Source organism: Opisthocomus hoazin, chromosome W (genome assembly GCF_030867145.1).
Source record: "Opisthocomus hoazin isolate bOpiHoa1 chromosome W, bOpiHoa1.hap1, whole genome shotgun sequence".
In the NCBI taxonomy this organism is placed as follows: Eukaryota; Metazoa; Chordata; class Aves; order Opisthocomiformes; family Opisthocomidae; genus Opisthocomus; species Opisthocomus hoazin.
In genome coordinates this window covers 22,097,513-22,113,419 of record NC_134453.1, presented here as the reverse complement: position 1 = coordinate 22,113,419, position 15,907 = coordinate 22,097,513, and the positions used below count along the sequence as shown (strand labels likewise).

The window sequence follows — 15,907 nt, the reverse complement described above, 5'->3', positions numbered from 1 at the left end:
GATGGCTGATTTGTTGCTGATTCCAGTTACAGAGAATCGTGCCATCTATTATCTTTGCACAGGCTGCTGCTTAAAAGGATGCCTTGGGCAAAATCAGTGAAAAGCAAAGCAAAGAAAACATTCTCTGATGTGCATCACCACAGGTGAAAATGTAAAATATTTCACCTTTGTGTGAAGGGCTGGAGAGGTGGACAAAGAGGGGAGAGGAGACAGGAGAGGAAGAAGGGGAGAGGAAGATCTCATTTTCATACCAGAAGTGCAGAAGTACAGGGCAGAGTGGGTTTTCTGCAGTCACGATATTGAATCACAGGCACTTACCCTGTTTTAAATGGTTTTGCAGTGGGGTAACCCTGTGCTTTAGCTCCCTGCTTTAACTCTTAAACAAAGCAGGTAGGTTGGCATCCTGTGACACCTTCCTGCTCTTCCCAAGTCTTTCCAATGTGGGTTGTCATAGGAATCCACGGCACCACTCCCTCCTGCCACAGATCATTGTGTGCCCCGCCGCTGCCAGGGAAAGCTGTGATGGCCCCCTGGTGCTGCTGTACTTACCAGGGCTACTTGGGAGGAGAAACCTATGCATCTGTGTGGGTTAAGGAGAATCTTGGGGGACCTTCCAAAACTGAGCCGAGGGTGAAGCCCAGGACCGGGTGCTCAGAGGGCCCCGGCTGGCAGGTGGTGGTGGGCACGCAGAATGATGTAATGAAATGGAGAAGGGCAGAGTGAAACTTTGGATGCTTATGACCATTTTCTGAATTGTCATTCCCACAGTCAAGGTTTTCTCTTTTCTCTTTGCTCTGGGAAACACCACAGAGTCAGATGAAGAATTTGGGAAGAAAGTGTGGGTTCCCTGTGCAGAGTCCAGTGATGAAATCTGTGAACAAGGTAAGAACAAGGTGTCATGGCTTTGAAGGTTTTTGTTTCTTCCTTTTCCCCTTCCAAATCCATTATTGCAGTGTTAGACACAAAATTTAGGATGTGCATAGCACAGAAACTGATATTCCAAGCACTAAACGAAAGAGTCTAGAAAGATCAAGCTAAATAGGGATTCTTTTTAATGCATGCCATTATGATGGTTTGGGTTTTAGAACAGTTTGCATTGTATCCAAATGATCTATGTGTGAATAATTGTTACCAACCTCCTGACACCAGGACCTAAATAGGAAGTAAGAGCCTTAAATAGGCCATTTGTGTAGTGAGCTTCCATATGTCTCCTTGCACAATTTATTTGCTTCACTCCACTGAGATATCAGAATGAAACTCCTAGAACTGCTTTTGACTCAGAGGCTCTTCTCTTCATCTCCTCTGCAGTTATAGCCCACTATTGAGAAGATAATATCTATTTCCCTTTGTTCAGAAAGAAAAAGCTACTGTACTGTTATTCTTATTCCAGATTGCCCAAGTTTCTCTATTTCCAAGTTTCCAATGGAAACAGAATGAGAAATGCCAAAACAACCTGCAGCCTAAGGAAAATGTAATACTGTCAGAGAAAGCACAAAGAAGGTTAGGGCAGGATGATCATGAAGGAATACTACCTACCATATCTACTTCAAAACCCTGCTAAAAAGCTAATGTTGTGATATTTCAATGTACAGATGCAATTTGAGGAACTCAATGTATACATGCAATTTGAAGAGCTCTGTGTTGGTTCTGTTTGGGTTTCTTCCTGCTAGAAAGTGAGGAAGGGGGAATGGTTGGTACAAGGCTGCCTGAGTTTTGTCTTTTAGTTTTGAATATTTAGCTCGGTCTGAACCAACATGCTCTCTGGGACTCTCTGTTCATGTTATGTTGCAGACCATGTTCTTTAAGTATGGTTTCAAAAGATATCCTTTATTTCCAAACACCTCTTACATGCATGACTCCATCCCATGCTTCATGTGTCCCGCTTCATTCTTTTACTCCCGTCATCTTGAAGTTAGTAAAACTTAAGCGTATGATTGAGTGTGATTTTCTATTGGAATGAACTTTAATAAGTGCTCAAGGTTTTGAGATTTTTCCCCTCCAAATCAGGGCCTTATTTAGTTTCCCAGTGAAAGACAATTCCACTTGCAATGATTTTGTTTATGACAATTCACTTACATGTTCCCTTCCAGGAACTGTCATTGCCTTCCAGAAGGGAGGTTAGTGCTGGTCCCTTCACAGTGATAATTATAATCAGACCTGTCAGCCTTCACACAGTCTACACTTATCACTTGCACTTAGGAGGATTTTTCCTGAAGCCTATTACCAATGCTGCTTCTTAGGGAAAAATAGTCATGTTTTTTTCTGCTAATCTTTTATGGCTCTCAGCTTTGAAAACACGGAGAGGAGCAAAATGACTGCCAGTTGCAGTTAAAGAAACTGTCTGTTGGTCCTAGTGTAGAGCTCTGCATCTGGAGAGCCAGAGAGAGGGCAGGTAGTCTGGGAAATGCTGAGAGGTTTAATTCGGTTGTGACAACTCTTCAGGTGTGAGGGAGATGAAAAACAGTGCTTTTTCCAATGGTAATGCTCACAGAAACTAGCTCTGCAGACCCGCCAGACAAGGGCTTCAGCTGGCAGGTGGTTGTCGGCAGTGGTACCCTCTCTCCCTGCTGTTTTGGGCAGCGATCTGTGGTTTCCCATGTGGAGTGCTTGGCTGCAGAATGGCAAGAGAAGTGGCTGCAGTCAATGCTGGAGGCAATGGCTGGCATCCAGGGATGGGCGCAGTGCAGGACCAATGGACCCACTGCCACTGGTACACTGCAGTACAGTGGGGGCCAACTGGCTAATGTGGTTGAGTAGGATCAGGTTCGATGTTATTCATCCCAGGATGTCTGAAAATTGTCCACCCTAGTATTATTCCCTGGGAAACACATTGCCCCATTTACTAGGTTTCCCCCCATTTTCCCTCCAATATTCCTATTGATATGCTAATAAGCCCCATTTCTTTGGTTTTTGCTTTTTACTAACTTAAAAAGAAACAAAGTAAATTTTACAATTTCATTAATCTAAATGAGTGATGTATCTTTCAGTCCCTCCTATGTTATCACCATGCTCTTTGTAACATTCTAAGAGATTTGGGTCACTTGATTTTGGCAGAATTTGAGAACGGTCAGCACTTTATAGCTTTTGTAGCAAAGAAAATGGTGGGACAGTGGGAACTCTTACATTCTCTGCAGTTATATATTTACAGTGTGCAGAGATATGATTTGCCTTTGTTTTATTTAAATTCATTGGGAATTAGAGATTTATTTATCAGGTGTCACTCCCTGAAGGAAGATAAATGCCACATAGCAAAGACTTAATCTATTATACAAACAGATTTGAAGGTTTTGCTATTGCATTCCTCTGTCTGCTGCATGGAGTAAAACTGCCTTTGGCTGAACAGAGTGATGCTTAACGGTAGCATCTTATGACCTTGTGATCAGCTGAGATCTCAAGCCATATTAGTGGACAGATTATGATGTGATAGAAAGAGGGCCAGGAATAGCCCTTTTATCATGAGATACTTCCTGTGAATTTCCTTCTTCGGTATATTCAGGTGGTTAATCACTAGGGCCAGAACAATCATTTGAAAACATGCGACTGGAATACTGGTACAGGCAATCCAAACACACTCGGGTTTGCCAACTGCAGTTGGATATTACAGCTTACGTTTTCTCCCTAATATTCTCCTACCCTCCTGTTTCTATCAAGGCTGTGGGTGACCTTGTAATATTTCCTATCACTAGTAACCCCATTTTGGCAGAAAAATCTACACAAAACGGACCCTGAGTTCTTGGACCACAGGGGAGCTGCAGTCCCTGAATCGAAGGTACGCACATTGTGAATATGGATATCTGACTACAAAGAGAAACATTCACATGGAAGTGTCTCTGTGTCATTTTTGAGATAATAACAGTGATGCTTAAACCTATTTCAATGCTTTTTTTGGAAAAAAATGCAGGTTTTAAAAAAACACACAGCCCTGACAGTATTTCATTTTTTACAGAGCTATACTGAAACAAGAACAACATTTACATTGATCTTACCTACCCGGCTGCGCAGGATTACTCCTTAAAATTTGCTTTAGGTTTAAATTAGCCTCCTTTTTATCTTAATGGCCAATATCCAGCCTCCTTGATAATTGGGCATAAAGGAACTCTTATTCATTGCTAACTCTGCATGTCAGTAATGGTTGTGCCAAAGTTTGATCTGGCTGGTGGGGCCACTTTTGAAGGACACGTGTTTCTGAAGTCCGATGAAAATGCATTTGGGTCTGTCTGAGCATGAGCACGTGCCCAGGCAGCCTATGCTGGTTGTAGAATATGTAGCATAGCCCTGTACATGTTAGCATGGGGATATCCAATTTGTACACATTTTGCTTCCTCTTGAAGCCAAACAAGCTGCTCATTTTCCCAATGGGAAGAGGGAGGAGGGCTGACGGTGTGTGAATCCCAAACTTCTGTCAGTGTAGTGGGGATGCTGATGCACCAGATCTGGAGAATAGTAGCTGCCACAGCCCTATGGAAACTCTTTGAAAATGAGAAGGTTATGGAGGTGGAAGAAATGCACAGCAGGACACTGTCTCCTCTTATCTCCCCCAGCCTCTTCAATCAGGTGCCTGCTGGGCTTCCCACTCCTCCTGCCTTTTGCACTAGATCATAGGATCATAATTCATCCACCATCCTCCTGGCATTATAGCTTCCCGAGTCAGGGAGCCACTGTGAAACACTGAGGTTGGGGCTTTTAGCTGCAGCTGCCAGGGCTGCAGAGGTGTCCAAATAGGAGCTGAGAGGAAACACCAGCTGCCTGACACGAGCCTCCATCACCTTTTCTTTGGGAAAAGCAGGCACTGCAAAGGGTGGATGGCAGCCTTGATACTGTCTGTTCACCAAGAAAGTGCCTTTGCTGAAATTCAGCCATCTCACTATGATAAGGTGTTCCTTCTCAAGCTCCATCTGCAAACCACAAGTCGGTTGCTGCATGGGTGATGCCTATGGATGAGTGCTGCAAGTGTCATGAGCAAAACCATTCAAAGGGATGGGTTCCTCTGAACACTCCCATTTGAGAGTAAGAGTTTCTGATGACAGTTTTGAAACCTTTCCACTGAGAAGGTTTTGTGGTGTGTGTAGTGAAGAGGGTATAGGTACAAAATGTTTCCTCTGCCTCCCTCCGCTGCCTTATAGCGCTTGGGTCCTTGTGGGGTGTAGGAGGGTGCCTGGGCTTGGGTGACACTGTACCAAGATCTTCCCTCTTGTTGTGGATCTGGGTTAACTCTGCCGTGCCTTCTGCCAGACAGTCCCTGCCCTGATGCAGTCAGTTCTTCTCAAAGTGCTGCACTCAGCTTCTTGTAGCTCAGAGGGACCCATGAAAACAGACTCGCTTTGCCTTAGCCAGCTCAGCAGAGAAGTTTGTATAGGACTTATTATGGTCTTCCAGTGTAGCATGGTTAGAGCATATGGCAACTACTTGAGGTGGGATGCTTTTTTTGGGACATGCAATTTAAAGTTGCAAATGTTGATGATGTAGTGTCAGGCAGGCGACAGTGGTGTGGGACGGGAAAAAGAGGACAGTGGCTTGTTTATGAAGTTAAGCTGCCCATGTATAGCATCTTAATAATTTTAAACGCATAGTCTCTGGTTCCTTGCAATTATTCTTAGATTGCAGACAGCAATAATCTCCAGTTTCTCACTGAGTAAGAGTAATATCATGAACCAACAAAAGATTATTGTTATAATCAAATTTAGAGCCATACACCTCCCTTCTCCTCACTGGAAAGAGGTGAACTTGTGCAGGAAAAGAGGAAGAAGAACATATGCCATACCGGTGCCTTAGGCTGCATCTCTCTTGAGCAAGTTAAGCAGTGTCTGGGAAGGTTGCTCGGCACAGGAGTGTGACTGGGTACACTCAAACTACTAGACCAGTCCTTGGCATGCTTTTGGTCCACGACAACTAGCAAACTCCTAAATCATTCCTAAGCATGGATCAGGGTTCATCCCAGTGAGCCGTTTGCATTTAGCTGACACATTAGGGAAGCTAAGACATGATTGTGAGCAGAGCAACCATTCTGTGCCAGTTTGCCTCGATGTCTGGGAATATCTCTGGGCACATTTAATTTGCTAGTGGCTGAAGAGGCTCAGGTCCAACTGAGAAGCTACTCCACCATCCTAAACTCTATTTGTCAGCAGCGAGACAGAGAGGGGAACCACCATCAGAGGCTGATTCAGCCTCCCTTGGTCCTGACCTCTTCAAATCGCGGATGGCAGCTAAGGCAGCTAAGTCTACAGGGTTCAACACACTGCTAGCAGAGAAAAGGCTATATTATCCCAGGAAAAGGCTATGTATAGTACAGGTGCATTTCCTGCATATTTACTAGTCACCTCCCCTGCCTCTCTGAGCTCAGATTAAAAGAGTTTTAAACCATTCAATTGTTCTTTCCTGCAACAGTGAGTGCCACAGGTTATTCTTCTTCACAGAAAGTATTTCTTTCTCCCTCACCATAGGAAGGCTCCTTTTTCAATAGGTTCCAGCCATAAGACTGGTGTTCGATATAATTTCCATTTAATGGTTTGGTGGTTGATAGTTAAATGTGTCCATAGAAGCCAATTGTAGACTTATATATAATAAAAGAGCTCATGGAAGGATATAGCATTACATGTTTCAAATATAAATAAACCCTTTGTTTGATAAAGAAAGTTTCTTTTCAAGTTCACCCTATCCAAATATATACATATATACGCATACCTACTTTTTCACATTGAACCAAAAACTTGGATGAAAAAATAACTTTGGCTCAACTACTCCAACTAAAGCGTAATGTTTCATCATATTTTCTCACACTGAAATCTGTTCATGCACAAGGTGCTCTGATATAATGTATGTTTAAGCTTATCAAACAAAACATCACAGAATCACAGAATCACAGAATAGTAGGGGTTGGAAGGGACCTCTGTGGGTCATCTAGTCCAACCCCCCTGCCGAAGCAGGGTCACCTACAGTAGGCTGCACAGGATCTTGTCCAGGTGGGTCTTGAATATCTCCAGAGAAGGAGACTCCACAACCCCCCTGGGCAGCCTGTTCCAGTGCTCCGTCACCCTCAGAGGGAAGAAGTTCCTCCTCATGTTCAGACGGAACTTCCTGTGCCTCAGTTTGTGCCCATTGCCCCTTGTCCTGTCACTGGGCACCACTGAAAAGAGCTTGGCCCCATCCTCCTGACACCCACCCTTCAGATATTTGTAGGCATTTATAAGGTCCCCTCGCAGCCTTCTCTTCTTCAGGCTGAACAAGCCCAGTTCCCTCAACCTCTCCTCGTAGGGGAGATGTTCCAGTCCCCTCACCATCCTTGTAGCCCTCCGCTGGACTCTCTCCAGTAGCTCTTCATCCTTCTTGAACTGGGGAGCCCAGAACTGGACACAGTACTCCAGATGAGGCCTCACCAGGGCAGTGTAGAGGGGAAGGAGAACCTCCCTTGTCCTGCTGGCCACACTCTTCTTGATGCACCCCAGGATCCCATTGGCTTTCTTGGCAGCCAGGGCACACTGCTGGCTCATGGTTAACCTGTCGTCCACCAGGACACCCAGGTCCCTCTCCGCAGAGTTGCTCTCCAGCAGGTCCACCCCAAGCCTGTACTGACACATGGGGTTGTTCCTCCCCAGGTGCAGGACCCTGCACTTGCCCTTGTTGAACCTCATCAGGTTCCTCTCTGCCCAGCTTTCCAGCCTATCCAGGTCACGCTGAATGGCAGCACAGCCTTCTGGTGTATCTACCACACCTCCCAGCTTGGTGTCATCAGCAAACTTGCTGAGGGTACATTCTAACTCTTCATCCAGGTCGTTGATGAAGAAGTTAAACAAGACTGGGCCCAGTACTGACCCCTGAGGGACACCACTTGTCACCAGCCTCCAACTAGACTCAGCGCTGCTGATGACAACCCTCTGAGTTCTGCCATTCAGCCAGTTCTCTATCCACTTCACCGACCACTCATCCAGCCCACACTTCCTCAGCTTCCCTAGGAGGATATCATGGGAGACTGTGTCAAAAGCCTTGCTGAAGTCAAGGTAGATAACATCCATGGCTCTCCCTTCGTCTACCCAGCCAGTCATGTCATCGTAGAAAGCTATCAGATTGGTCAGGCATGATTTCCCCTTGGTGAATCCATGCTGACTGCTCCTGAACATTTCCCTTCAAGAATACCTCAAGAGTTTGGTCACAATGGGGACAAAATTACTGATGTAATTTGGCACATATTTGGAAACACGACACTAATCTGCAGGTTTCAGTGAAGAAGGTATTTTCCCCAGGGATTTCAGTAAGTCAGATGAGTAAATTATATTTTTGATACGTTAAAGATGTTCCCTTTTAGACAAAGGAAGTGATATCCCAGTTGTGTCACTGAAACTCAATGCCCTGTTTTGCTTGTTAGCAACTGCACATTTATTGTTTCAGCGTCCCAGTTTGCTATCAAGCATCAATGCACTATTACATACCAAATAACCAATAGTTCTGTCAGTTGAGCGTGCCCTGGAAATACAATATTACTGTTAATATTGATCCACACAGCAGAAATCAAGGCATCAAACTTCACAGGCTTTACTTGCTCTGGTAAAATCAAGCTGCATCAGCTCTGGTATCCTCCTCTAACGGTGCAGCATGACAGGATGGCTGGCCGAACTAATCAATGTCCCAGCGTGCTCTTCTTCATGGGAAGAGTGAGATGGGCTGCGGACGGATGACTTGAGACCTCTGGCAGCTTTCTCCAAGCATCGTGAGCAATGTCATTAACGAAAGCTTGTGTGATCTGCTTGCAGAGGTGACTTCAGGCTCAAGTTATCGGTCAGGAGAGAAAAAGGCCTGCAACATTGTCCTGGGTTCGGCCAGGACAGGGTTAGTTTTCACCAGAATCCAGGAAGGGGCACAGCCGGGTGGGCTGGCCCAACCCCAACCTGGCCAAACAGAGCAGGGTATTCCATACCATGTGCCGTCATGCTGGGTTCCGGTGGGGGGGGTGGCGCGGCCGGAACTCACTCGCGGCTTGGGGAGCGCGCGGCGCCGGTCCTTTTCGGGAGAGTGGGTCTGTGGCTCGTGCGGTTCATGTCGTGTTTTCTCCTTATCTGTATCGTTATTGTTCCTGTTCCCTTTTGTTTGCTGTTCTGTTAAACTGCCCTTATCCTGACCCACCAGTTTCTGCCTGTTTATTCTCATACTCCTCCGCACCGCGGCGGGGGGAGGGGCGGCCGCGAGGCGCTTTTGTTGCCAGCGGCAGTTGAAACCAAAACAAACATTGAGGAGTGCTGGCAGTGTCAAGAGCATCCGTTCTTTGCTATTCTGTCCCACCAGGCTGCCAGGTTGCCTCGGGTGGAAGAAAACGTGGTGCTCCCCATTCCCACATGTGACTTCACACACACCCCTGTTGATTTGGTGGTCTTTGTTGCATCCATAATAGGTTCGCAATGAAGCTGTGAATGAAAGTTTGGCAGATAGATTGATTTCACAATTGTCAGTCTTCCCAGAAGCAGCTCAGAATTTCATTAGCTAAGACATAGGCATGATTTCCTATAAGTTGTTCTCAGATTTTACTAAATCCAGATAAATTAAAGCAGAATTTTATCTATGTGTGACACCAAAATTAGATGGCACAGTATTCTTCATATAGGAATAGTATAGTTCTAGTCTCTTGTATACTGCAGCTGCAATATAAGATTCTACCGTCACTGACAGTGTTTCTTTAATAAGTGGTTCTACTTCAATAATAGGAGTGATGGGGAGAAAGTATCCTGGACGCAAGCAGAGCATAACCTCGGTGAGGACAAGTGAGGAGATGTAGGCATCTGGGAGAAGACAGTGGCTCCACCATGCCACCATGGCTGGGAAAAGGTACAGGACAATGATGGAAGGGTAAAAATAGGAGCTTCAGGTGGCTGGAAGGAGTTCATGAGAGCCTCTACCAAGGTGAGGGAGGGAAAAAGCTTTCCTGACATGTGTCTTGGGAAGAAAGAATCAGGAGAAAAGGTACCCTCTGCGGTGCCTCGCTCTCCTCATTGGGAAGAAGGCCTCATCTTGGGGTTGGAAGGGACCTCTGTGGGTCATCTAGTCCAACCCCCCTGCCGAAGCAGGGTCACCTACAGCAGGCTGCAGAGGACCTTGTCCAGGCGGGTCTTGAATATCTCCAGAGAAGGAGATTCTGCAAACCCTCTGGGCAGCCTGTTCCAGTGCTCCGTCACCCTCAGAGGGAAGAAGTTCTTCCTCATGTTCAGACATAAGTTCCTATGCTTCAATTTGTGCCCGTTGCCCCTTGTCCTGTCGCTGGGGACCACTGAAAAGAGATTGGCCCCACCCTCCTGACACCCACACTTGAGATATTTATAAACATTTATAAGGTCCCCTCTCAGTCTTCTCTTCTTCAGGCTGAACAAGCCCAGCTCCCTCAGCCTCTCCTCGTAGGAGAGATGTTCCAGTCCCCTCACCATCCTTGTAGCCCTCCGCTGGACTCTCTCCCATAGCTCCTCATCTTTCTTGAACTGGGGAGTCCAGAACTGGACACAGTACTCCAGATGGGGCCTCACTAGGGCAGAGTAGAGGGGAAGGAGAACTTCCCTCGATCTGCTGGCCACACTCCTCCTAATGCACCCCAGGATCCCATTGGCCTTCTTGGCAGCCAGGGCACACTGCTGGCTCATGGTTAACCTGTCGTCCACCAGGACACCCAGGTCCCTCTCCGCAGAGCTGCTCTCCAGCAGGTCCACCCCAAGCCTGTACTGACACATGGGGTTGTTCCTCCCCAGGTGCAGGACCCTGCACTTGCCCTTGTTGAACTTCATCAGGTTCCTCTCTGCCTAACTCTCCAGCCTGTCCGGGTCTCCCTCAATGGCAGCACAGCCTTCTGGTGTATCAGCCACTCCTCCCAGTTTGGTGTCGTCAGCAAACTTGCTGAGGGTACATTCTAACTCTTCATCCAGGTCGTTGATGAAGAAGTTAAACAAGACTGGGCCCAGTACTGACCCCTGGGGGACACCACTTGCTACAGACCTCCACCTAGACTCTGTGCTGCTGATGACAACCCTCTGAGTTCTGCCATTCAGGCAGTTCTCAATCCATCTCACCGACCACTCATCCAGCCCACACTTCCTCAGCTTCCCTAGGAGGATATTATGGGAGACTGTGTCAAAAGCCTAGCTGAAGTCGAGGTAGACAACATCCACGGCTCTCCCCTCATCTACCCAGCCAGTCGTGTCATCGTAGAAAGCTATCAGATTGGTCAGGCATGATTTCCCCTTGGTGAATCCATGCTGACTACTCCTGATAACCTTCTTTTCCTCCACTTGCTTGATGATGACCTCTAGAATGAGCTGCTCCATCACCTTTCCCGGGATGGAGGTGAGGCTGACTGGCCTGTATTTCCCTGGGTCCTCCTTCTTGCCCTTTTGAAGACTGGAGTGACACTGGCCTTTCTCCAGTCCTCGGGCACTTCTCCTGTCCTCCAGGACCTCTCAAAGATGATGGAGAGTGGCTCAGCAATGACATCCTCCAGCTCCCTCAGCACTCGTGGGTGCATTCCATAGGGGCCCACGGATTTGTGGGCATCCAGATTGCTTAAGCGATCCCTCACACAGTCCTCCTCGACCAAGGGAAAGTCATGCTCTCTTTAGGCTTCCTCCCTTGCCTCCAGGGTTGCTACTGTGCAAAGAAATGGAGTCAGAGCTGAAGTTGTCATGAGTTGTGGCTGTATACTATCAACAAAGGAGGTGATTACATGGTTGCATGCTCTTCGAAACATTTCTTCCTTCAGCATTGTTATGGTTTGGCTGCGGCCGGCAACAAAAGCACCACGCAGCCGTCCCTCCCCACGCTGGGGTGTGGAGGAGAATGGAAAGAAACAGGCCGAAACTGGTGGGTAGAGATAAGGGCAGTTTAACAGAACGGAAAACAAAGGGAACAGGAAAAACAACGATACACATAAGGAGAAAACACAACACAAACCAGCAGAACAGAACCGCTCTCTCCCGGACCGGTGCCACACGCTCCCAAACCGCAAGTGAGTTCCTGCACCCAGCTCCCCGCCACCACCGGAACCTAGCATGACGGCACATTGTATGGAATACCCTGCTCTGTTTGGCCAGGTGGGGTCACATGCCTGGCTGTGCCCCTTCCTGGATTCTGGTGAAAATTAACCCTGTCCTGGCCGAACCCAGGACATTATCCACCCCTTATTCCATACCATCTACGTCATGCCCAGGTCCCCCATTGTCCAGTTGAATCACCACCACTTCTCCTGTCTCCAGATATCATTCCCTTAGTCTATGGATCATCACCCTAAAGGGTCCGTTGAGTTCATTTAATCCATGACTTCAGGCTCCATCTGTCGTAATGGTCTTCCGTGGCAGGATAGGTGGTGTGTGGTGATGGGCGGTCCCTTGCTGCATCTGGAGCTCACGGCTGATGTACCTGGTGCGGCCCGTGCCCACAGTCTGCAGGAGATGTTGATCTCGATGAAGTTGCTGGGTGCTAGTTGTTGAAAACCTGGTCCAGTTCCATCATCGATGTGCTCTGCTAGGTGTTCATCAAAAAGTCCATCCTTCTTTAATCTGGACTGTTCTTAGAATGATACTAGTGATATAACATGTAACAATTATAACAGTGATAACAGACAGTGACAGGGTTATTTAACAATTAACTTTATACAATTTATTTATGGACTATTCTCGCCCAAAATCAAATCCCCATGAGGTACACATCGGACTTCCCCATCCTTCCGCATTACCCACCAGGTACACCCAGGTCCTTGAGCAAAAGCAATCCCGTGGACGGGCTTGCCTTTTCCCGAGGCAGGACTAACCCAGACTGTCTTCCCTAACATGTTCCGCATGTGCACTATGGGGACTTTATCCCCTTCTACGGGGCGCTGAGGTTTTGACTGGGCAGGACCAGCCCGGTTGGTGGATCCTCTGGTGTTAACCAACCAGATGGCCTTTGCTAAATGAGTATCCCAATTTTTGAACGTCCCACCCCCCATTGCCCTCAAAGTGGTTTTTAGCAGCCCATTGTACTGCTCGATCTTTCCAGAGGCTGGTGCATGGTAGGGGATGTGATACACCCACTCGATACCATGTTCTTTGGCCCAGGTGTCTATGAGGCTGTTAAAAAAGTGAGTTCCGTTGTGTGACTCAATTCTTTCGGGAGTGCCATGCAGCGACAGGACTTGTTTTTCCAGGCCCAGGATGGTATTCCGGGCGGTGCCATGGGGCACAGGGTAGGTTTCCAGCCATCCGGTGGTGGCCTCCAACATTGTCAGCACATAGCGCTTGCCTTGGCGGGTTTGTGGCAGTGTGATATAGTCAATCTGCCAAGCCTCCCCATATTTATATTTTAGCCATCGTCCTCCATACCACTGAGGCTTTACCCGCTTGGCTTGCTTGATTGCAGCGCATGTCTCACATTCATGGATAACCTGTGCGATGGTGTCCATGGTCAAGTCCACCCCTCGGTCACGAGACCATCTGTATGTCGCGTCTCTTCCTTGGTGGCCCGAGGTGTCATGGGCCCACCGAGCTATAAACAGTTCACCCTTATGTTGCCAGTCCAGATCCACCTGAGCCACTTCAATCTTGGCAGCCTGCTCTACCTGGTGGTTGTTTTGATGTTCCTCAGTGGCCCGACTCTTAGGGACGTGGGCGTCCACGTGATGGACTTTTACAACCAGCTTCTCTAGCCGGGCAGCAATATCTTGCCACAATGGGGCAGCCCAGATAGGTTTACCTCTGCGCTGCCAGTTGTTCTTCTTCCATTGCTGCAGCCACCCCCACAAGGCATTGGCCACCATCCAGGAGTTGGTGTAAACATAGAGCACTGGCCACTTAGCTCGACTGGCAATGTCTAAAGCCAGCTGGATGGCTTTCACCTCTGCAAACTGGCTGGACTCACCTTCTCCCTCGGCAGTTTCCGTGACTTGTCGTGTAGGGCTCCATACAGCAGCCTTCCACCTCCGCTGCTTCCCCACAATGCGACAGGACCCATCCGTGAACAGGGCACACTGTTTCTTCTCTTCTGGCAGCTGGTTATACAGTGGGGCCTCTTCAGCACGTGTCACCTCCTCCTCTGGCGATGCTCCAAAATCTTTGCCTTCTGGCCAGTCCATGATTACCTCCAGAATTCCCGGGCGACTGGGGTTTCCCATTTGGGCCTGCTGGGTGATCAGAGCGACCCACTTACTCCACATAGCATCGGTGGCATGATGCGTAGAGGGGACCCTCTCTTTGAACATCCAGCCCAGGACCGGCAATCGTGGTGCTAGGAGGAGCTGTGCTTCAGTGCCGACCACTTCTGAAGCAGCTCCAACGCCTTCATATGCTGCCAGAATCTCTTTTTCAGTGGGAGTATAGCGGGCCTCGGATCCTTTGTATCCCCGGTTCCAAAACCTCAGGGGTCGACCTAGAGTCTCCCCTGGTGCTTTCTGCCAGAGACTCCAGGTTGGGCCATTCTCCCCGGCTGTGGTGTATAGCACATTTTTAACATCTTGCCCTGACCGGACTGGACCAAGGGCTACGGCATGTACTATCTCCCATTTAATTTGTTCAAATGCCTGTCGTTGCTCAGGGCCCCATTCAAAATCATTCTTCTTCCGGGTCACGTGGTACAGAGGGCTTACAATTGGGCTGTAATTTGGGATGTGCATCCTCCAAAAACCCACAACACACAGGAAAGCCTGTGCTTCCTTTTTGCTGGTTGGTGGAGACATAGCTGCTATTTTGTTGATGACATCCATTGGGATTTGACGGCGTCCATCCTGCCATTTTATCCCCAAAAACTGGATCTCTTGCGCAGGTCCCTTGACTTTACTTCGCTTAATGGCGAAACCGGCTTTCAGAAGCCTCTGAACTATTTTCTCCCCTTTCTCAAAAACTGCCTCCGCGGTGTCACCCCATACAATGATGTCATCGATGTACTGCAGATGTTCTGGAGCTTCACCCTTTTCCAGTGCAGTCTGGATTAGTCCATGGCAAATGGTGGGACTGTGTTTCCACCCCTGGGGCAGTCGATTCCAGGTGTACTGGATGCCCCTCCAGGTGAAAGCAAACTGTGGCCTGCACTCTGCTGCCAAAGGGATGGAGAAGAATGCATTAGCGATGTCAGTTCTAGCATACCACTTGGCTGCTTTTGACTCCAGCTGATATTGAAGTTCTAGCATGTCTGGCACGGCAGCACTCAGCAATGGTGTGAATTCATTCAGGCCACAGTAGTCTATTGTCAGTCTCCACTCTCCAGTAGATTTTCTCACTGGCCATATGGGACTATTAAAGGGTGAGCGAGTTTTGCTGATCACTCCTTGACTCTCCAGCTGGCGGATCAGCTGATGAATGGGGAGAAGGGAGTCTCTGTTGGTACGATACTGTCGCCGGTGCACCATTGTGGTTGCGATGGCTACCTGTTGTTCTTCAACCCTCAGCAACCCCACAATGGAAGGATCCTCCGAGAGACCAGGCAAAATGGAGAGCTGTTTAATTTCTTCCGTCTCCAAAGCAGCTATGCCAAAAGCCCACCGATACAGAATCACAGAATCACAGAATAGTAGGGGTTGGAAGGGACCTCTGTGGGTCATCTAGTCCAACCCCCCTGCCGAAGCAGGGGCACCTACAGTAGGCTGCACAGGATCTTGTCCAGGCGGGTCTTGAATATCTCCAGAGAAGGAGACTCCACAACCTCCCGGGGCAGCCTGTTCCAGGGCTCTGTCACCCTCAGAGGGAAGAAGTTCTTCCTCATGTTCAGACGGAACTTCCTCTGCCTCAGTTTGTGCCCATTGCCCCTTGTCCTGTCACTGGGCACCACTGAAAAGAGCTTGGCCCCATCCTCCTGACACCCACCCTTCAGATATTTGTAGGTATTTGTAAGGTCACCTCGCAGCCTTCTCTTCTTCAGGCTGAACAAGCCCAGTTCCCTCAGCCTCTCCTCGTAGTGGAGATGCTCCAGTCCCCTCACC

At 48.2% G+C, this 15,907-nt stretch overlaps 1 protein-coding gene across 4 annotated transcripts in view; it reads left to right on the top strand.

The window, feature by feature from the left end:
- The window catches only part of LOC104335588 (SET-binding protein), a 353,439-nt gene that overhangs the window by 153,235 nt on the left and 184,297 nt on the right, over positions 1–15,907 (top strand). For 3 of the 4 annotated variants that reach the window (XM_075446728.1, XM_075446726.1, XM_075446729.1), the window contains exon 3: positions 811–882. The exons of the other annotated variant lie outside the window; for it this stretch is intronic. In XM_075446728.1, the coding sequence (XP_075302843.1) occupies positions 811–882 (72 nt within the window). The remainder of the gene's footprint in view (positions 1–810; positions 883–15,907) is intronic. 4 annotated transcript variants of the gene reach the window in all.